General features: G+C 41.7%; 1 protein-coding gene across 1 annotated transcript; it reads right to left on the reverse strand.

Moving 5' to 3' along the window:
* Positions 1-18,080: 18,080 nt before the first annotated feature.
* Positions 18,081-19,986, reverse strand: LOC149816680 (cytochrome P450 78A11-like). Its single transcript, XM_089986945.1, has 2 exons — positions 18,973-19,986; positions 18,081-18,707 (listed from the first exon to the last, which is right to left on the reverse strand). The coding sequence occupies exons 1-2, from the start codon at positions 19,984-19,986 to the stop codon at positions 18,081-18,083; spliced, it is 1,641 nt and encodes a 546-aa protein (XP_089843071.1).
* Between the last annotated feature and the right edge of the window lie 1,800 nt (positions 19,987-21,786).

Genomic DNA, 21,786 nt, shown 5'->3' on the forward strand with positions numbered 1-21,786 from the left:
GCATACATCATATTTTCCCAAGCTGCATTTTCCAAAATCTCATAGCACATGCCTGAATTCTTTGTGCATATAGGGTAGAATACGATTTTGATGATTTAACTAAGTCAAGCACAATTTTGGTCCTTGGTTCGATTACCCCTGTTAAAGGCGGCAGGAACGGTCGAACCTCGTACCGACAGGTCGAGCCCCATCCCATGGATTTTCCCACAATTTTCAAAACGGAGGCGAGTATTTCAAAACAATTTCCAAAATCCGGTCAAGTTTGAATTGTGAAAGCGTTTCCCTCTTTCTCTTCCGCAAGGAAGGGAAGATGGGGGGAAAATTTCGCGACGATAACACAAGAATAGGATGCTTGGAGCTGATGTTGATGGGAGAAGTCTGTGAGTCGTGACTGGAGGAAGCAACGACTGGTGAGGTGTTCATATTACTCCTAAACTCGAACACACGACCCTTTTTGGGTTCACCTGCTGCAGTCACCCATGCTGCAGGATCAAATGATGGATGCTGAGTAGAGTCATCGCATATCGCTCTACCATCTGTTGCTCATATGCTTCTTACAAAATGATGTTTATAGTATGCATTAATAATTAAGAATTATGATGTTTATAATAACTTGTATATTACAATGATTTTTAATACAATAAATACATATCGTTGTCGTTCTCGCCTTCTCTGATACAAACTGTCCTGTAGTCTTACGTTTATGTGTTTCAATAAACACATCCTTGTATTGCACAATGCCTCCTTTTTCTGCTTCCTATGAAGTGAAATGATAAAAGATTTAGTTAACATGTTTGCAACAATACTTATAAAATTGACAATATATATTAATGAGTTACCATTTTCTTCTGGTGGCTCCCAAAAGTCCTAGATTCACCTGTGTGTAGATGGGTTTCGGGCATTTTCACTCGATTTTGTGCAGCCTTCGCTGAGCGGTTTCAAAATGCATCCCCCGCCCACTTGTCGCACATTCCCTTTCATAAATCTCTTCTGATAGTAATAAGGCCATGGCCCTTCCACTGTAGTGGATCATATATTCCGCCAGATGCTTTTTTTGTTGCAGTCTTCATATTGTGCAGCATGTCTGCAAATCGATTGGCAGCCACCTTCTGCCACACCTTTCTTGCATCATTTTCCTCCACCGTAGTTGCGAAGCAATTCGAAGCCTATAAATATTTTCAGAAAGTTAGTAGACATGACTAAAAAAAAAAATATGAAACACATTAACTATGAGAAACAACTGTATACCGTGAATGAGGACCACAATTTGTCTAACACCTCCTTTGGGTACTCTTTTCATTGAGCAACCGGTCCTGGTAGATGTTGAATTAGTGAATTCCTAATATCGCGTACTACTTCTTGTGGCTCGAACATCGTGCTTCACATGAATTGGTACACAGTAAATATCAATATACAATATTTATAAGATATGCAATAAGTGAAAGCGAGATAGTTACGGTCGATTATCGATATACACTATTCGAATGAGTCTTCTTGTGCCAGTCTGAGAAGACTCTGCATCCTGTGTTGGCTCCTGACTTGTATGATCAACTGGTGTAGGTGGGTCATGTATAGGCGAAACATCATCTGTAAAAAAATACGTTAGAAATTTTCAGAATGCATATTTCAACTAATCAAGTATCCAATTAGTTAAATGATATACCTATCAAAGGAGCCCGTGAAGATGAAGGCTGAGCCTGGCTACCACTGGATGAATGACCACTGTAACCTCCACGAACCATATTCTAACAAATAAAAAATGTTATGCAATACATTCAAATTGTTTAATGCACAACTTATAAACTTAATTTCGTATCAAAACAATAGTGAATGACATTAAACCAAAGAATAAAGGAAGGCATAAAATTATCCAACCTAAACCCCTAGGGACACAATGGACCAATCATAAACCTTAACTCATCAACGGTAGTGCAACAACAGAATGAGTCATATACCTAGGGAAACCAAGCATACATCATAATAATATCATCATTCACTTGTATGTTTTCATATACCTGACCAAAAAAAAATAAACAGACTACAAAGACATCACTGGGTTGCAAGAGCACTCTAGGATTTGTAGAAATTCTCCCCATTCACAAAGAATGACATCTTCAAACACCATAAACTTTTTCAATGATCATAACTTAATTTGCTACAGAAAAGTTCCCAGCTATGCTATCTTATATGCTTATTTCAACTGCACTTCTACAAAAATGAGTATCCAACCGCCACACTTGCTTTCTCCATTTTAGAATAGGATCTAACCTGGCATGTCAGATGACTTTTGTCGGACACAAAATCATCAAAATTAAGTTGGAAAGTGGTGGTGTTAGTAGGCTCACAAACATAAAAAAAAAAGACATAAAGGAAAGCAAAATATTGAGAAGGGCTCCAATGCAATGCAATGTTGGGGGCCCTCTTGTTTCCCAATGACTTTATATGGTATGTCAATAGAAAACCTCATCATCCTTAACGCAATCACTCACAAGTACTTAAAAATCAATATTACATGATCATGGTCTCTGAGACCCACTCAACAATCAAATACCAAAATGAACTCAGGCACACACGATCAAAAACCAAAAAGGCCAATTAACTCTGCTGAAGAAGACTCCCCAACTGACAACAACACCCATTTAGACATTAAAAACTTCAGTCAGCTCCAAACCTTTCACATCAATCTGATCAATACCCATCGAACACAAATGCTAATCAAACACAATAACAATGAAATGCAACCATACTTTTTCACAAAATCCCAAACAACTGCAATCTCATAAGCATGACGATGATAGACATCTGAAAAGCAACATTATATTCAACTACTCATTCTAATTGTTGAATGGAAAAATAAAAACATCCAAAACACGCATTTGCATGCTTCCCACGGCAAATCCAATTGACACCCATGTAACAAACAAGTTATTTTTTAACGCATTTAAACTAAAACCCAAAAAAGAGATCTATAACGTATTGGGTACAAAAACAGAACCTGGAAATCACATTGTCTATCAATTAAATACTAAAAACTCCGGAAAGTGTTGTATCGCCGGCAGGGGGTCGGCCCCCTGCCGGAAAAAACAAAATGCGGACCCCCTGCTGCCCCTTGTCGGAAAAAATGGAAGGGTCAGCCCCCCCCCTTTGTTGGAAAAAAAAAACTTTACCTACGGCGGGCGGGGGGCGACGGGCGGTGGACCAGGGAGCGACGGGCGGCGGGTCGGGGCGTCGGTCGGCATAGCGACGGGCCGGGGATTGCGTCGGTCGGTGGGGCGATGGGCCGGGGATTGCGTCGGTCGGTGGGGCGACGGCTCGGGCAGAATGAGGGGCGACGGGCCGGGGATTGCGTCGGTCGGTGGGGCGACGGGGCGATGGGTGGTGGGCGGCGGAGGAAGGCGTCAGGTGACGTAGAGAGGGCAGGAGAGAGGAAACATGAAAAGAGGGAAAAGGGTTTCTGATCAGATTTACGCGAAATTAGCGACAAATTGGGCGACAGAATTATTCTGTCGCTAAGGTGGCATAAATATATACAACTTCTTAGCGACGGAATATGTCTGTCGCTAACGGTGTCGCTACGTAGCGACGGAATATGTCTGTCGCTAACGGTGTCGCTACGTAGCGACGGAAAAATGTCGTCACCCAATCCGTCGCTAACCGCAGTGTGTTGTTGCGACAAAAATGGTCCATCGCTAAGTCGTTGCAACGTAGCGACGGCTTAGAGTCAGAATATTTTCCGTCGCTACATCTATGAATATCACGAAACTTTGCGACGGATTAGTGTCGCTCGCTAAGCCGTCGTTAATTGGCGACGGAAAAATTTCGTCGCTACTATTCGTCGTTAATTGACATTTTTCTTGTGGTGTATCATCTACCTTCTTTAAGGTAGATATTACTCTTGAATGGGTTAGAAGGGTTATCTTTATTATAGGAATCATTATTTCATGTGTCTCACTCTTGTAGGCCGAACCGGGGTTTAGTGACCCAAGTACTCATTCAGAGTATTATCTATAGTCTTGTGTACCCAACTCATTCAGTGATTACTTTGTATATATGAGTACTTCGCTTGTAAGGCAAGTCTCAAATTTTTTTGTGTGTAGGCATGTTTCACTATGATATAGTGTCTTTCACTTCAAGGGTTCAAGTTATCCCGATCTCATACATGAGCCAAACCCGATACAGTTATATGCCCTACGCACTACTATGCGCTTATGACACCATAAAGGTTCCTAGAACGATGGCCTCTTTGGAGCCACAAGTGTTCTTATTTTATGTATGTCATTGTTTTGTGATAGAATATCTCATCCCTTGTAGGGTTCCTTAAACCCCAAGCCTCATTATTGGGCTAAGCCATTATCATTACACACATGCTTATCATACATGAGTACTTTCGTACTTTTTATGAGTGCCTACATGGGTTGTTTCACAAAATAACATATGTAAAGTCTTAGTGTGCATATAAAGTGGTGCAAGTGAGTGTGAACAATATGATAAAAACATATGAATTAACTACATGAAATAAGACATGTAGTGAAACACATTCTAAATTAGGGTTTGCACGTAAAATACCCATATGAATTACCTACATGAAATAAGAAATTTCAAGTTGGGATTTAAGTATCCTTTTATCTTTTATAACTAGGTCCTTATAAAGTTTTAATATTTCTTTTTTAACATCAAAAGCAATATTTTTTATAAAAATATATCTTAATATATAGTTGATTGAACTTTGTCAATAAGGTATGGACGATCATGGCCCTAAAGGTTGCTAGTAGCCCTAAAATCTACTAAAAAATACCATTTTTACCCTTCAAACTTTTTGAATGAGTCATGAGCTTGTAGGAACTCCCAGTTTTAACGAAATCACTTTTGTTTCCTTCAAAATTTTGATATGAACGCAATCGTGCACTCAATCAATAAAAAATATGTCAAAAAATACCCATAATTGATCAAAAATACCAAAAAAATTGTGCATTATTACAAAACCAGCCAGTCCTTATCATCATCCTTTCAGCGGTAACTTTTGTCGCGGAGGTCGAGAGAAGCACTGTGTTTGGACACGTCTATACATCATTTATACAGTAAAAAATATACGGTTGGTATACTGGTAAGTAACTAAATAATCATTCGTGTCATCGGCGAGGCATTAAACCCGGAGGCCTAGAAAGCGAGAGGAGAGTGTTTTGGTAAAGCGAGAGCGTGAAGAAGAACAGCAACTGTCCAGAGTTAAGAATCAATGGGGGACAGCTTAGTCAACGATGTCTTGACAAGACAGATCAAGCTGTTATGGGTCCTTGGCCCCACTGTCCCCTCGGATCTTCTCGTACCACTCGTGAGGATTCGGCGCTATCGCCAAGCCCCCAAGAGAGAGAGAGGAAAAGATATGCCCCAAGTTCCTTCATGCTTGTCTCAAGAACAATAAATGAGACTGCAATAAAATATTGAAAACAGAAAGTTGGTAAGAAGTCAATCAAGCGATTATTGAAACCGACATTGCATCGCGGTCTAGTTAGACTAATCCAGTCGCTTGCCACTGAGGCAGCAATGATAGAACTCTCACAGTCTCTCTCTCTCTCTCTCTCTAGATGTAAAGTGCCTAGCCAGTGAGAGGGTGTTAACTTCGTGTACAGGGACTGGGATTTATTTATGACTTAGTTCGGAGACAGGTTCTTCCAACTTCCAATGTGCATAATCTTTTACATGTTTTGAGAATCACGAGAGACCATCTTTAAGAATTTCATAGTTTCCGTTAGTAGATCATGAGCTTTTCTCACGTCATAGTTGATGCCAAACTTTTGTGGAGTTGCTTTCATCACAGTTTTTTTTGTGTGTGTATCGTTTTTCTTATGTCCATCATTTCTAAATATCACGATCTTTTTTACCCCTTATGATTTACGGCTTTGCTTTTGGTAATAATTTGTAGGTCCATAATTGACACTAGTACAGCTAGGTTTTAGGTGGCACTGTAGGTGCTTGTACAATTACATCTAGGGTTCAGGGCTTGCTCTCTGCCTGTTGGAGTGCATCAAAGAAACCCACTGCATGGGCTAACATGGGGTAAGACAGAATGATGACGGCAAAATCGGACAGATCAGGTGGGTTATTGATGGCCTGAACATACAGGCCATATGTCATAGAGGTTATTGTCTGATCTGTTGCATTTCTGCGTGAAAAGATCTGCAAAATGATTGCACAAATTTTGGTGCACTAAGCACCTGATCACCTTCCATCTTGAGAACAGGCTGTGGGGGCCCGAGGCCTGATGGAAGGCAATCAAGTGCTTAATGCACAAAATTTGTGCAACCCTATTGCACCCTATCCGGACTCCATTTATGCTCCTTCGTACATCACAATGCAACGTTGTTAGGCAATCGTTTAAAGTAAAAGCCACAGAATCGGACTAGATCAAATTAAATGACAATCAGACGTTTTCTTCATTGGAAGGAGAGAGAGAGAGAGAGAGAGAGAGAGAGAGAGAGAAAAGAAAAAGGAAAAGGAAAATGTTTGGTAAATTCACGTGGGAGGGGTAAGGTAAAAGTGTTTGGCCTGTCACGTCCTAATCGATAGCAATAATTGCTGTCAAGAAAAATATTAGGTGGCTGTTTTTCCGAGGCAAGAAGCATGAGATACGCGAGCGTTCTCTGACAGTGTCTGAAGGATCGGTTCTCAAGGCAACGCAAACGCATTCCAGTTGGCATTCCCCCATCCCCCTCGTACACCTAGTTAATTAATGTGTCGTGCTGTGCTGGCAGCAGTTCTCAGCCTTTTCACCTCTCATGTCATGTCGTCATATCATGGGCGTATTTATATTCTCCCATCATCTTCATCCACACCGTACGAGTCAGAGACAAGTGCCTTCTATGCCGTTTATCCATATATGAGGTGAACCGCGACCGGATATATACCGTTCATCTCAACATGAACGGCATCTATAACCCGTACGAATGGGATGCCGATCAATTAAATAGGCTCCTCTTTTTTGTTTCATGTCGTTCATATGTCGGATGGACAGCATCAGTATAGTTTAAAATGAACGGCTCACACTTATTCATTGTTTTTTTTTCTTTTGAGAGGCGAGCTGGGGTTAGGCAGACCCCTACCAGTTATACAACTGTGTCATTGGGTTTTGAACCTGCAACGTCCCAACACAAGGTGACGTGCACTAGCTGCTCCTACCAGACAAGCGGAGCCCCCGTTGGTAGATCTTGTTCATTGTTTTGGTTTAAGGTAAATGACATCTAACGGTGTTACAGTCAAAGGTGCATCTGACGTGATCCTCTTTCAACCCAAACACTGTATTTTTTTCTTGCCCTCCAGTCGTTTATATTTTTGGATTAATTTGGATGCCGTTCAAAATACATGATAGGTTAGAATTTTTTTATTAACTACAAAATAAATATATGTTTTCATGTCCAGTCGGCGCAGCACATGTGATCCATGTCCTTGTGACAACATGTTGGTATCCATCAAATCTCTTTCTCTCTCTCTCTCTCTCTCTCTATATATATATATATATATATATATATATAGAGAGAGAGAGAGAGAGAGAGAGAGTATACGGGCATGTTTAGTAACGCCTTATGAAATTCAAATTATCATACAAATGGAAGAGTGAATCTCAGCTGCACAAGCAACCAAACATGAGAAAGTGAGGTGTGATATCATTTTCTCAATTACGTGAGATTGAGAATCAGATAAGACCTCACGTGATTCTGTATCATGAATTTGAGTTGAAGTCATACAGTGCCCAGCAAAACCGAACGTATCTACTCCAACTGTGTGACAATTTTCCCTCGTTCAAAGCTTGGAACACCCACATGAGATGAGACCCTCCCTGAACCCTCCGTACTGACTTGGTGCATGCAGCAGTCATGTATCCCCCAGCCATAAATAGTGTCGTCCGTGCCAACTTAGAGGGCGTGGTTAGGGTTTACACGCCCTACGTCAGCCAAAAAGTAGGGAACAGTGCTGCTACTCTGCGGCATGGACCCCAACGCCTTTCCCACAAATATAACTCTCACCGGAGTTGACAAAAGACCAACAAGGATTGTACGGTAAAGCATGGATACTGATTCCGGCCTGTACTCGAAATAATGTATTATATATGAAAAAATCTTCTTCCATATGGTCATTGGAAAAAGAAAAATTTACAAAAGCATGCTTAATTTTTTACTTATTTACAAACATACGCCTAACTTTTGAGATATTATGAGCAATTCTCAAAAGTTAGTCATGTATTTGTAATATTTTAAAAGTTGGGTTGTGTTTGTAAATAGACCAAAAATTAAGTGTATTCTTGTAATTTTTTTCTTAAAAAAAATAATTGGTATCCATGTTCGTTGCATGTTTATGAAACAAGATGCAACAATTCGGGGGTACGTTCGGGTGCCTCGATCGACCAGCAGAAGCAGGTTAACCCGTGAGATTCTAAATCGTGATTTCGAATCAAGGGTTGTTGCCTGGTTGAAAATGAGATTTCTCGATATTAGTATCATCCCGAAGAAAGCGATTCTGAATGATCCAACCTAACATTTCCATCTAAACCAACAACAGCTGATAGTACTTATAAAACGGTGGGTGACATTAGCAGTGTCACCCAACAAACCACAGACTTTAACCCCACCCCCTGGGTCCCACTTGAAAAGATGGGTGAGGGTTAGTGATTGTGCTAATGTCACCCACCATTTTATACGATCCACATTTCCCAAATTAAACCTGGCATGCATCCTCCCATCCTCCTCCACCATATATGTGTCTTTAATAGTGTCTGCCCTAGCAAAAAAAATATTTTCTCATTTGCAAGTTCATTCTTGTATAAACCTGAGATTTTTTGGGCCAACCCAACTAAGGAGAATACTAGCTTCAGCCTTGGAACTAGCCATGCAAATGGATCGGGTTCGTATCAGCTAAGTACATGAGTCAGATTCAGATCAGTTGGGAAACAGCCAAAAATCACAAAACCCCAATACTGAATCCAACTCATTTGCATCCCTACTTGGAACAAGAGATGCACACTTGTGGCTTTGAACTCTTGACACCCTTAGCTGCAAGGGATTTGGTGTAGTGGGAGGGACCTTGGCTGTTAGATGGGTAGTCAGGGTTTCATTCTCATGGGTGTCACCATCTTTCATATAAAAATAATTAAGGTAATTAGGGCATTAAGTATCTTGCTTGTGCCAAAACAAGACTACCTAAGAGCAAGTGGTGTACCACTAGTTTACATCATCTGAAAAGTAATTGTAAGTACGACAGGTATAACCACAACAATTAGGTCTCTGATCCCAAGGTTGTTTTTCTGTTCCTCATAAAAAAAAAGAACTCTTGACATCTCCTTTCAGCTTGGTAACTTTCATGAGTTGCTCCTGCTGAGCAGAGCTCTCGTGGGTGTCCAGTTACTTTCTCTAAGACGAAGAGTTTTATGTCAAATATTTTGGATCCGTTTGTTTTATGAAATATTCATGAAAAATTATTGAGTTGGCATGCTTTTCTCTCTTTAAATCAAACATTTGGGCTTGAGTTTTTTCTACCATCTTTTCTTTTTATATGCAATTTCTTATATACCCTTACCATATGAAATAATTTGCATCGTAATGTTTAACTAGCAGGTTCTTCTAAAAGTTCCTGTCTTTTCCTATGAAATGCTCTTCCCTTCCATGGAAATGAAACAAAAAGGCCCTACTAACCATTTTCTAAATTAGCAATTATGGCAAAAAAATTGCTTTAAGTAGCATATTATAATTAATCTCTTTCTTGTTCAAGGATTTTCAATGAAACACCGTGGATTGTTCAGCTTGTTTTAAAAGAAAATCATAGTTACATTCAACGTTTTAAATAAGTGCTTTTGTCAATATCAAGTTTTGGATAAATACACACCCTTCTTTTTTCTTTTTTATAGGAAAGCTAGGGTTAGGCAGACCCTACCAGTTTATTTAACAGAATTGCAATTTACGGTAAGGAAGCTAATCCAAATATATAATACAAAAAAAATCTCAAGAGACAAACCCACAATGAAAATCCAAGGCCCAAACCCAATATTATTGATTTACAGTGGACTTAGATTTTTATTAACAGATCTAGATCTAAGGTCGGGATCCAAGGCTTATTATAGGTTTTCCTATTAAACTTTCTAGAGTTTTAACTTTTCTCTGATGACTCACTTTTTTAAGGTTTGGAAGAAAGGAAACCTTTTTTCAATTACATGAAAACTTTGCTATCCACTGAAGACTCCTCCGATTGCACATCAACTCCAACAGTTTCCTCATTAGGATCACCCTCAAACAAAAGAGATCATTCACCAATTTGAAACAACTCAACATTAAGGTTTTTAGGATCAACAAGATCCTTCCCAAAAGCTAACGCCTTCTCCTTCATAATCTCCCCATCTATGTCTAGTACAAGCTGTGCACATCCATCCAACTCGGCAGCATTCTCATTAGGAAGCTTTACTAAAGAAGATTCCTCACCAGAAACCTCTTCAGCAACCGCAATTGGATTCTTTTTAAGAAGCCCCTAGATAAACATACCCTTCATAAAGTTGTGTATCAAAGTTGCAGAAAGTTTCAATTGGATATATATAATTCGTCCCTAAGAAAACCGCATGTAAACTTTTGTTTTTTTTTAAAGGCAAGCTGGGCAGACCCCACCAGTTACTATTCATTGTACCACTGAGGTTTGAACGTGCAACGTCCCACCACAAGGAGACGTGCACTGACAGCTCCTACCAACCACGAGGAGCCCCCCAGTTGGTAACCGCATCTAAACATTGAGAAACTGTTTTTAAGATAGTGTTCATGCCAATGGAAAAGCATGAGAGGTTAGGGATTCGTGTGAGGTTTCAAGTGGCCACGTACCTTGCAAAGGTACTGGGCCGGGCCCTATTAATTACTGCATCTTGTCTCAATGCTGATGGTGCCAGTGGATTAGCCTAAGCTATCAACGAGGGTGGACCCCGCAGTTCCTGCATAAGAACGAGACATGTTCTTGGATTCCATTTAGGGCACTAGAGACATTACTGGAACATTACTAGGAAAAATTATTGTTTTCCAATACTAATATAACATGCATTAACCACAGAGGTGTCAACGGGTTGGGTTTACCTGGACCTGACCTGGACCAAACCTTATAGGGTCCGGGTAGGGTGACAAATAAGAAAACCTGAGTCCAGACCCGAATGCTCGATTAATACTTGGACCCGGTATAGTTTGTGAAATTTTATGCCTGACACACACGGGGCCTACCCGAGTTTCGATTAAGACCTGCAAATTTTCAATGTAAAAATGATAAAAAATATTATTTTACCGGGTATGGTCCGGGTCTGATTCATGTACTTAGTTCTTATCGGGTCCGGGTATGGTTTCTCTCATAGTACACCCGATTAGACTCAGGTCTGGACCCGATACCATACCCAAAAATCTGGTCCAATTCTGGTTTCACCTGGGTCCTAACCAAATCTCACCCGTTGGCACCTCTAAACCATATATATATACTCAGAGTAAATGACCATCATGTCTTCCAATTGGACTCCTGGATAACGACTGCAGTCGAAAAGTTCAGCTGATAAAAATGATCTTTTCATTGTTTTTAGAGATGTCAATGGATCAGATTTTATCTGTTCAATCAAATCTGATTTCATTTAGTTGTATTGGAAAGTCAAATTATTGGAAAGTCAAAACCATATTCGATTATAATCGGTTAGAAGTTTGGTTTTGATTTTTTTTCTGCTGAACTCAACTAATGTCTAGATTTGATGGATATCCAAATCCATTTACATGTAAATAGTGGATTTTGTATGAACTTTTTATTTTTTTGAATCTGAGTTTGAAATGAAATATGTTTAGCCAACATCCAATTAATCAATTATGGTATTGGCACGTATGATCTCAATTGAACTATGCAAGGAGAAGGAGAAGGGAGGCTAGTGGGCCATGGGTCACCAACTTAGAAGAAGGCAAAGTCAAGCAAAAGGGTCATTGTTGGGCACCAACTTGAAAGGAGGAAAGGTCAAGTGGGCTCATGGGGGTGCCAACTTGGAAAGAGGAAGCACAAGGGAAAAAGAAAGTAGGAGCCACCTCTACTTTCCAAAAATAAGGTAGCATCCCTCATATTTCGTCATATTTTTCACACTTTTCTAAAAAGTATGCAAGGCAGGTTCCCTATTTTGGAATTATGTATTTGGTGTCTGTCAGTTCAACTAACCCCATTCTTAGTATAGTTCCCACTGTCAGTTATGACCCAGTTTTGGCAATTAGAGGGTGTATAAGTTAAATATGTTAGATTTACTTTTTGGATTGAAGTTGAACTTAGAACTAGACAGAAAAATATAAATAGAGGCCTAGGGTCCATTATTTGGGTTTATGCACTTTATGAAATTGATTGATTCTCTCTCTCTCTCTCTCTCTCTCTCTCTCTCTCTCTCTCTCTCTCTGGATGCCTCTCTCTCTTCTCTTCTTCTTCCTTCTTTGCCCAATCTCACTTCTCTCACATTTTTCTATTTTTTATCTCTCACATGGACATGAGTGCAGACCATCACAGGAAGACTGGTCAAACTGTTGCAAGGGTCGAAGCCCTTCCAGCTTCTAGGCATTAACCAAAGGTGATACCTAAACCAAGAATTCAATGAGGTGTTGCACTCTAACTTTAGTTTTAATGGACCATCCCTTGTTGGTGTTCTTAAAGGTATATTAGAGGTATTCCTAACCTATCACAACCTTGGGAGCCTTGTTGAACCTTCACACAACCCGAGTCTACCCAAGAGTCCAAAACTACACCCACTGAGTGACGTGTAGTGTTGTTCGCAACTTGAGATAAAATTTGTGTGCCTAAAATTTGAGTCATAACAAGTGGTGTTAGAGCAAATCCTGAGGGATTTCAAGGAGTGTAATAACTCTAGAGACCCAAGTCTAGGCACGAGAAGCGAGATTCAACTACTGGATATCGGATCCATAGCTGAAAGAGCTTGTCTCAATTGAGTGCTCTAGACACCTCAACGTGTTTTGGTTGGCGTGACTAGCAGAAGAGTCTATTGGCTTTGAGAATTTTGGTACATATTCTACACATCATGGGCATTAATTTTAAAATTTATTTCGCTTAAATCAGAGTCGTATCAACCCCTCTAGGCCCCTCCCAAATCAGGCTTAATTTTTTGACGGGGAACTTCAGTCCGGCTAAAGGTTTAGTCATCTGCTCAACTTTCCAAAAATTTTAATCGGGTGAGTCAAAAACAAAAATTTCAAAAAAAATCATTTTCAATTTTTCCCAAGTGTTGAAAATCGACTCTCAAAAAATTTGCTCCAAATCCTCCCCCGATTGCCCTATAAAATTCCAACACCCGAACCCAGCTAGATCAAGCGCCTGGATTAGTCTTGACACTGACCCCCAATCCTAAAGAGTTTCAGCCTAAAATTTGGTGCGATTCAAGATTTCTCAATTTTATGGTAAAAATGTGCAAGAGTGATTATGTAAATTTACACACTTCTTCACTTGCCATGCCGTGCTCTATGATGATTGTGTCTATGAAACGGTCACCCATTTATATGCAGGTGCTCTAAGGTCGTACTAATGGTTAACCATCGTGCATGACAAATAGTCTTGGGATGAGTTTATGACTAGCATTACTAAAAGGTTCGGGTCCATAATATTGTGTAATCTTCATATGAAACTGAAAAGCCTCAAGCAAGAGGGTGGCTTGGATGATTACCGTGCAAAGTTTAAAAACTTGTGTGCATTGTTACCCCACGTCGATCAGAAAACTCTCATGAAGTTTGGGAGGGAGACACCAACAAAGACATGGTAAGAGATTTCATGTACTTGTTCATTTCACTGTTGTCACACTTATTCTTCTTCACTCTCACCCTCGCTTTCACACCACGAACATTCATAGTGATTTATATTTATGCTTGAAAGCCCATTTTTTGTCATAATTATAGCATAAACCATTGTTGTGCTTATTGTCATTTGGGTCTTACTAAAGAATTCGACCTTCACATTTGAACCAAATTTTGTTTTGGCTCTCTCCTTGCTCGGTTTGCAGTTTTTTAACCCATCAGAAGGGTTGACTAGGTCATTTTACAAAGAAAAATTTCTTTAATCTTTCTTTCACCACTCTAGCCTTCATGAAATACTCTTCTCGGGTCTGCAGGCTCAGCGCCATGAGCTTGACCCATATGTCATCCCTAAGTCTTCTCACAAATGTACCTATCAAGACGATTTCAGACCAATCTTCGCACATGGTACATAGGTCATCAAATTCAGCTTAATATTCTTGGATGAACTTCTTTTCGCTTGATGTCTTTTATTTCTATATTATGGTTCACGTAGAGTGATGGTCCAAACCTCTTTAGGAGTTCTCTTTCCAATTCAAACAAGGTAGGTGTCTCATGGCATTGCTCATACCACCAAAACCACTTTAAAGCCTCACCATCGAGGTGAGCTATGGCACATCCTAATTGTTGTGAAAAATTGGCTGTCTTATAAAGTTTGTTTGGCCTTATATATCTAGTCTTGTGGGTTCTTTCTCGTGAAAGTGGAAAACAAAATTTTTATCGACCATGGAAGTGAAATGCTGAATTTTTGCATTCTTGAGCCCATTCGCTTCTCTCTCAGGTGTGGTTCAAGAATAAATTCTTGTATATCCTCATCTTTTAAATCGACATGCTTTTTGTAAAACCCTCCTCCATGGTTAGAGGACAATTTTTTTTTTCTCAGCTTAAACGATACCCTAGAGTTACTGTATGTTTGTGATTTGTTGAAGGTTGGCCTCAAGACCGATCATATGGTTTTCAACACCACCGAACTTGGTGTGGATCTCTTCAATGAACCTGTTGATGAACTCAGGATTCATCTCTAATGTTTGGTCCTCGAGTTTGACACTGATACCAATTGGTGCATGTGTGGGCTGAGGGGTTTAGACATAGGAAGAGTTAAAGACCAAACTAGGTCAACTCATGCTAGCAGGGTGGCTGGGTACCGACATGGTTTGAGAGAAAAATTAGTTTTCCTAATTATTGCAGTAGAAAAATCCTAAATTTGGTGAGATGGTTCTTGACACCTTAAGGTATGTTCGGTTCAAATTTCATGGTTAGAGGGTACAAAAATAGAGTGTTACAGATTTTTAAAGTTTCTAAAAAATCTCGGACAAAACAATAGCAAACAAGTTACGGTTCAAGTAGTCTCATTTGTAAAATTTGGTTCTGGATGCTAGAAACTCAATTGGTTCTGAAATTTGGAGGGTTGACTAAGGACACATTGAAGCACCTTAGGTCCAAAATTCGAGACCATACTCCCTATAGTTTGGTCGGAGACTGTAGGGTTTAAGTAGGCTAGATTTGGTTATCATGGATTCAGACTAGGTATGGGTGGTTTAGAGATGGGGTCTCGGACCTAGACAAACTTAAAGGATCATGTGAAGGCTTTCCTATGAGGTTGAACTTGTTGGATAAGGTTTGATACACCAAGAAAGGCTTGGGACAACTGGATCACACCAATACTACGAGCTCGATGGCGTAATGATTGGGCTGAACCTTGGACAACTTTTAAAGACCCAAGTGAAATGTCCAATGACCTATAATAGGTCAGGACATTAGAGAAAGGAGAGAGAGCGAGTTCTATTTTTTTCATTTTTTCTCGTACAAGACCTTATATGGGCATAGGAGACCCTCTCCTTAGACTCAAGTTGACTAGGCTATTTTTTTAAATTCTGACCTTCAAAAATAGCCAAAAACTCTTATCTTCTCTTGCCTATTCTTAGCACCTTCATAACCTCACCTTTAAGAGTGCTTCACGCCTCTCAAGCTAGGCATATATAGGAGAAGACACCCCACGTGTAGGCCCTACCAACCCCAACTGCCCAGCTTACTAGGTTTTTGGATCAAGATCAACCCAATCCATAACAATGAAAGGCTAGTCCGACCTGTAAGTGATCCCTAACATCAGATCTCAGCCTTAGCCTAGCCTTTACTTATTTCTTGATCCAAAAACCTGAAACAACCTCCTATTGTTAGACAGTCTAACCTCACCAGCACACTCGAAATCCTTGCCTATTATCTCATACCAAGCTTTGGCACATGTAACATGACAATCCAATACACTCTAGACCAAGTCTTACAAGTTTTGAACCAAGACCCCTAAACGAACCCAAAACTGACTAGCCGATTGACCTATTCTTACAATTCATCTTTATGTGAAACAACGAGTAACCACAAATTCTTTTCCACCATGTCAATAAGGGTGCTGAATCTAAGACATATAACCCACTGGCCCCGTCCTAAGACCAACATGTTTGATCCACTTAAGTTTGCCAATTCAGATCTCCCAATAAAATTCATCTCAAGTTAGTCCAACTCAAAAAACATGGTTTTAAACAAAACCTCACCAAGTTTATGAGATTTCATGAGTTCAAAACCTACGGTTGCACAACCTACTCCACAAAGTTGAAGCTAATTATACCCTTAAGGCGCGATGAATTATCTCTAACCGAAAAAGTTTCGGTTTCGGATGGAACTCATGCATGCCCATCAAATGCATGATTAAACACTCATTTTGCACCATTTTGGGAGGTTTAAATCAAAATTACCAAAAAACGCCTGGGTAACTGGGGAAGCGCAAAACATCATGATTTCAAAATGCACTTTTTGAGAAAGCGTTCTTTTATGAAAAGCGCGCTTCATCCTCGCATCTCATTTTTTTTTATTTTTTATTTTTTATTTTTATATATTTTTTCGCTTCCCCCCTCACTTCTTAATTCGCTTTCTAAGTCGCTTCTTGATTTGCTCCTAAGTCGTCCCATGCTTCCCGCTTCTTAAAATTTTGAAAGTACTTCACTTTGACAACTCCTTGGGGACAAGGGGTAAGCCCTTCACGCTGCAAAGACAGCAACCTTAAATCAGATAGAGCCAGTGTTTTTTGGTCTCTGATCCTTGAGCGGTTTCTATGAGTAAAAAAACACAAATTTTCATTGGTTAACTAAAAAACAATAGATACAAAACTGAAGTTTAAAAGTTTTCACAAATACATCAGAATTAAAAATTACATAATAAATATTTTATAAAATCTTTAAGTGAAAAAGTGTCATGAAACAAGGGTGAAGCCATTATAACGATGTGGCCCTTGTTTAGTTTCCTCAGGATCGACAAGAGATTTGGTCAGAAAATAAGAACACGTTTGCGTGCCACTAAAACAAGGGTTTCGTAGAATTGCACGAAGCACCAAGCGTTCCTGCAGGCCTCACCATGGCAAAACAAACACTGGAATCTCTTTCTGCACGGGCCGTTTTCAACATAATCCCCCCTTCCCACGGAAAGCTTTCCCATATTGGCCCGGGGTCAGATTCTATTTCAGGGGAAGAAGATTCCGCAGAAACCCTTGAGCGGAGTCTTCATTCGCTGAACACAACCGCCCCCCTATGTTTCTAAAATCTTCTGAGATTTTATCTTGCCAGCAAAACAGGCTCAACAGTTAAAGTTACCTTTTACCATCTATGCCACCAGAGAGAGAGAGAGAGAGAGAGAGAGAGAGACTGGTGAATGGACAACGACAGCTTTACGTGATATCAATGTTATGAAAAGACGGAGAAAAAGATAATAGTTTGAGAACGTTAAGGTTACCATACCAACATATATGAGGCCTCGAAAATGACATCTCCCCTCGATCTGGCGAGGCTATTATTATCCACATACTTGATACTTGTGCTTTTCATGAACCTTAAAAGCGTTCAAGCTTTCGCATCGCTCATTTTCATCACTGAACGCAAAACAAGCAAGTAATAGGAGAGAGAGAGAGAGACACTAACAAGCATTCATATAATATATGAAGCGACCATTTTAAAGTAAGTAAATGATCATATAGTAAACATGGCACACCATTATATATATTATATATTATAGGGATTAGTTAACAATACTGTGGTCATAGGGGATATACCTGACAAACCATGTCTATGATATATTAGGGTGGACCCTAGCAGAAGATTCGAAAAACTCCTAGGACCAACACAACCAAACATCTAACCAGCCGTTCGTTATTGCACACAATACACACAAGACCAAAAACCCCCTAAAATTTTACAAAAGCAGGCCGAACACCGAACCCTAAAAAGCAACACCACGTGGGACCGCCACAACACACAGAGGGTACTTCATCTCACAAGACAGCTTGAGCAGCTCGCTCAGATCAACCTCATTTCCCTGGGCCTGGACCCACGTGAAATGGTGCACCAACTTGGCCACCCAAAGGCTGACGGTGGCGAGCCCAAGGTTCTTGCCCGGGCACACCCTCCGGCCCGCACCGAAGGGAGCCAACCTCAGGTCACTCCCCCTCACATCCACGCTATCCCCACCTTCGGTCTCCATGAACCGCTCGGGCTTGAACGCCGTGGGGTCCACCCACACAGAAGGGTCGTGGGTGATGGCCCACATGTTGACCATGGCCGTGGTCCTGGCGGGCACCACCATGCCGTTGCTGAGCTGCACGTCGCTAGTCGAGAGTCGAGCCCAGGAGAGCAGCGGCCCCGGTGGGTGCACCCTCAGTCCCTCTTTCACCACTGCCTGCAGGTACGGCAAGCGAGAGACGTCGGCGCCGGTTGAGACCCTCTCCTTCCCCACCACCTCTTCCATCTCTCTCTGCAGCTTGGCCTGAACCTCCGGGTTCAGCACCAGCTCTGCCATCACCCACTCAGTCAACAGGGCCACTGTGTCGGTGCCTCGGAAAATCATTTCCTGCAACGGCCACCAAAGAAAGGAAAACAACGTAGATATATAAGCAGTTTTCTCTCTTGAATAACAGCAGTAATGCTAAATGTTAAAGAGTAAATTAAGCCAGTCTTGCTTAGTGTTGCGTCAAGGTTAACAAGAGTGATAAACGAATGAAACAAATAGTTGGTCATCAATAAGTACGCCAACATGTTATAATAATATGCAAAAAAGGAGAAAACAAAATGAAATAAATCGACGAGAATACGGAGAGAAGCAGCAGATGGAATACCCATAGGACGGCAACCATGTCATCCTCTTGGAGCATTTCCTCTCCTTGGAGAGAGAGAAGAACATCCACGAAGTCGGCGTTATCTCCTACGTGAGGCAGAGAAACAGCAGAGGCGGTTGCCCTCTCTTTGTGCTCGCGGATGATGCCGCGCACGAAGCGGCGGACGCGCGGGACGAGAGCGGCGCAGCGCGCCTGCACGCGGTGGGGGTCGTAGAGGGAACCGAGCCAGGGCAGGTAATCGGACCAGTTGAACGCCCCGAGAAGCTCGAACCCCTCGCGCACCATCTCCCTCAGCTCCGAGGCGTCTTGGTTCTCTGACACGACGTCGTACCGCCTCCCGAAGACGCTCCCCATGATGTTGTTGAGCGCGGCCCCCTGCAGGTGGCGCCGGAGCGCCACGAAACCGTTGGCCTGCTGCTCGGCTGCGACGGCGCGGAGCATGGTTGCGACGTCGAGCTGGCGGCCTGGCTCGTGGGCGGCAACGCGCCTCGGGGCGAAGAGGTGGGAGGAGGCGATCCGGCGGAGGAGCTTCCAGTATGCACCGTTCGGCGCGAAGCCGATGGCGCGCTCGAAGAGCAGCTGCTTGGCCGACTGCTTCACCGGGCGGTCGACGAAGCAAGGGGAAGTGAGGATCTCCCGGGCAGTCTGCGGCTCGGAGGCGACGACCGCCGGCGTCGAGCCGAGGCTGAACGCCATGAGCTGCTTCGCTCCGAGGCGGTCAGCCATGGCGCCAAGCTGGCGGTGAGCCAAGCCGCGGCTCAGGGCGTAGAGACTGCCGACAAGCGGCAACCCTCTGGGCCCTGGGATGGGAACTGCTCCGCGAGCGTTCCTCCCATTAGCCCACGCCGTCCCACCGGCGGTGAACCACCACGTGGCGAGGAGGGTGGAGAGGAGGGCACCGAGCAGCACCAGCACGGCCCACCCATCGCCAAATTCCAGGGTTTTGGTGCCCAACAAGGCAGGCAGTGTGTAGAAGAACCACTTTGGATCATTTGAAGGCTGGGACAAGCCCATAACCACATCCATTTTGCTCTTCTTGTTGGCTCCTCTAGCTCTATAGAGATGACTTACAGGTCGATGCAAGAGAGAGAGAGAGAGAGAGACTGTTGTAGAAATGGGAGGAGGGATAGGGGTTGGGATGAGCGATGGCCGATGGGGGTTTAAATAGGCAGTGTTGGCGGTTCTTGAGAAAAAAGGACTATTCAGAGTGCCTAGCGAGCTCATGCCGTTTGTTTCTTGCTTGGTTTGGTTAGTGTTTACCATGGAAAAGGAGAGCGCTGGTCTCGTTAGGGTTTGCCTAGAGAAATCGTTTGGGTTTTGAACAAGGTCACGTGGGGAGTGGGGTGGGGGGCTGTGAAGTGAATTGTTGACAGGAATGAAAGGTGCATACAATGTATGCGTGAGATGTACCCCAAAATTTAATCGAGTGGTCGAATGAATGATCAAGTGGTCCGTACATGCATGCATGTAGAGAGAGAATGGAGGCGCACTCAAACGCCTTTTAATGAACCGACGTTACGGCCGGCATACTAAACAGCGGAATAGAGAAAGTGAAAAACCAGGTACTAGTAGTTACTAGTTACACTAGTAGGCAAGAGAGAGAGAGAGAGGCGGTACTTAGGCTATAAAGAGAAATAAAGAGACTTGATATGCAAGTCATGCCTTGGCTTTGTAAAGGAAGAAAAAGTTTTGCCGCTACGTGCTTCAATGAATACAACGTTATAATCAATATTACCTGAATATATTTAATACTTTACGATAATATAACGGACAACTGAAAGAATATTATTTGAAGGCTTAGTGATTAAGATGGAGGGAAACTTCTGCAGAGCTTCTTTGTGGTTGCATTACAATGACTAATTGGCTGATTAGCAATAAACTAGAGAAAAACTGTTTGCTATACTGGGGTTGGTACTTAAAAAACCCTAGTACCCGGTTGTCAACTTAACATTCCTAGGAAGCTTCAAGGTGGTTTACTAAAGCACTTTGCGTTTGATTTATAATTGTCTGTGCTTTTATAAAAATGATCCTACCCTTGCGGTGAAGTTCACTAGTTCTTTTGGGGCTAATAAACTTTAGTATCACTACTTTGTCTCATTGCGAAAGATTTTTTTTTTAATCAGTATTATGTTAGATTGTACCCGTTCTCAATGAGCAATAAAACTAATATTGTAATATCCAGCATTTTCTTTATTTTTGTATTATCTGGATCATGAAAAATTCGAGACACTTTTCATAACTTTAGTGTGTATAGTTGCATTCTTACGGTTTTTTTGAGAAGAATAGTTTTTATTTCATCAAAATCTGAGTTGCAACAAGTTTGAAGTGTGTCCCACAAGTTTGGGGGGAGCATAATGGTTATTTTAGAAGTGTTCAGAGGGCATTTGTATCCCAAGGGTCATAGTCATTCAACCCAGAGTTGACCCAACTTAGTTAACTGCATGAGTATGTTTGGCAAATTTTTTTAGTGGCATTTTTGTAGTTTTTTATTTAGGAGAGGACAAAAATGGGTCCAAAGGACCCATTTGGTATTTTTCCCCATGCTAAGACAGTTTTATCCTTGCAAGGCTTGGGCTGCTGTCCAGTCCAACCAACCCTAGCAGGTCAATCCTGTCAAGGTCAGCTAGACCCAGCCTGGCCCCTCTTGGGATTGGTTCTCTCCTAGTTGAACTAACAAGAGCTAACTAGGACTAGTTGGGGGAGGACTCGATCGGGCCTTGGGTTGATCCAGACCAAACCCGAACCCGTGCCACCTGACTCAGATCCACTCTCCTTAAAAAAACCCTTTTCTTTTCCTTTTCACAATTTTCCTTC

Source organism: Nuphar pumila, chromosome 14, assembly GCF_984573655.1.
Source record: "Nuphar pumila chromosome 14, dmNupPumi1.hap1.1, whole genome shotgun sequence".
NCBI lineage: Eukaryota > Viridiplantae > Streptophyta > Magnoliopsida > Nymphaeales > Nymphaeaceae > Nuphar > Nuphar pumila.

Coding starts and splice junctions, on each gene's coding strand:
- LOC149816680 (XM_089986945.1), bottom strand. CDS start 19,986: ATGGGCTTGTCCCAGCCTTCAAATGATCCAAAGTGGTTCTTCTACACA. Junction 18,708..18,972: donor ACATGGTTGCCGTCCTATGG/GTATTCCATCTG, acceptor TGGCCGTTGCAG/GAAATGATTTTCCGAGGCAC.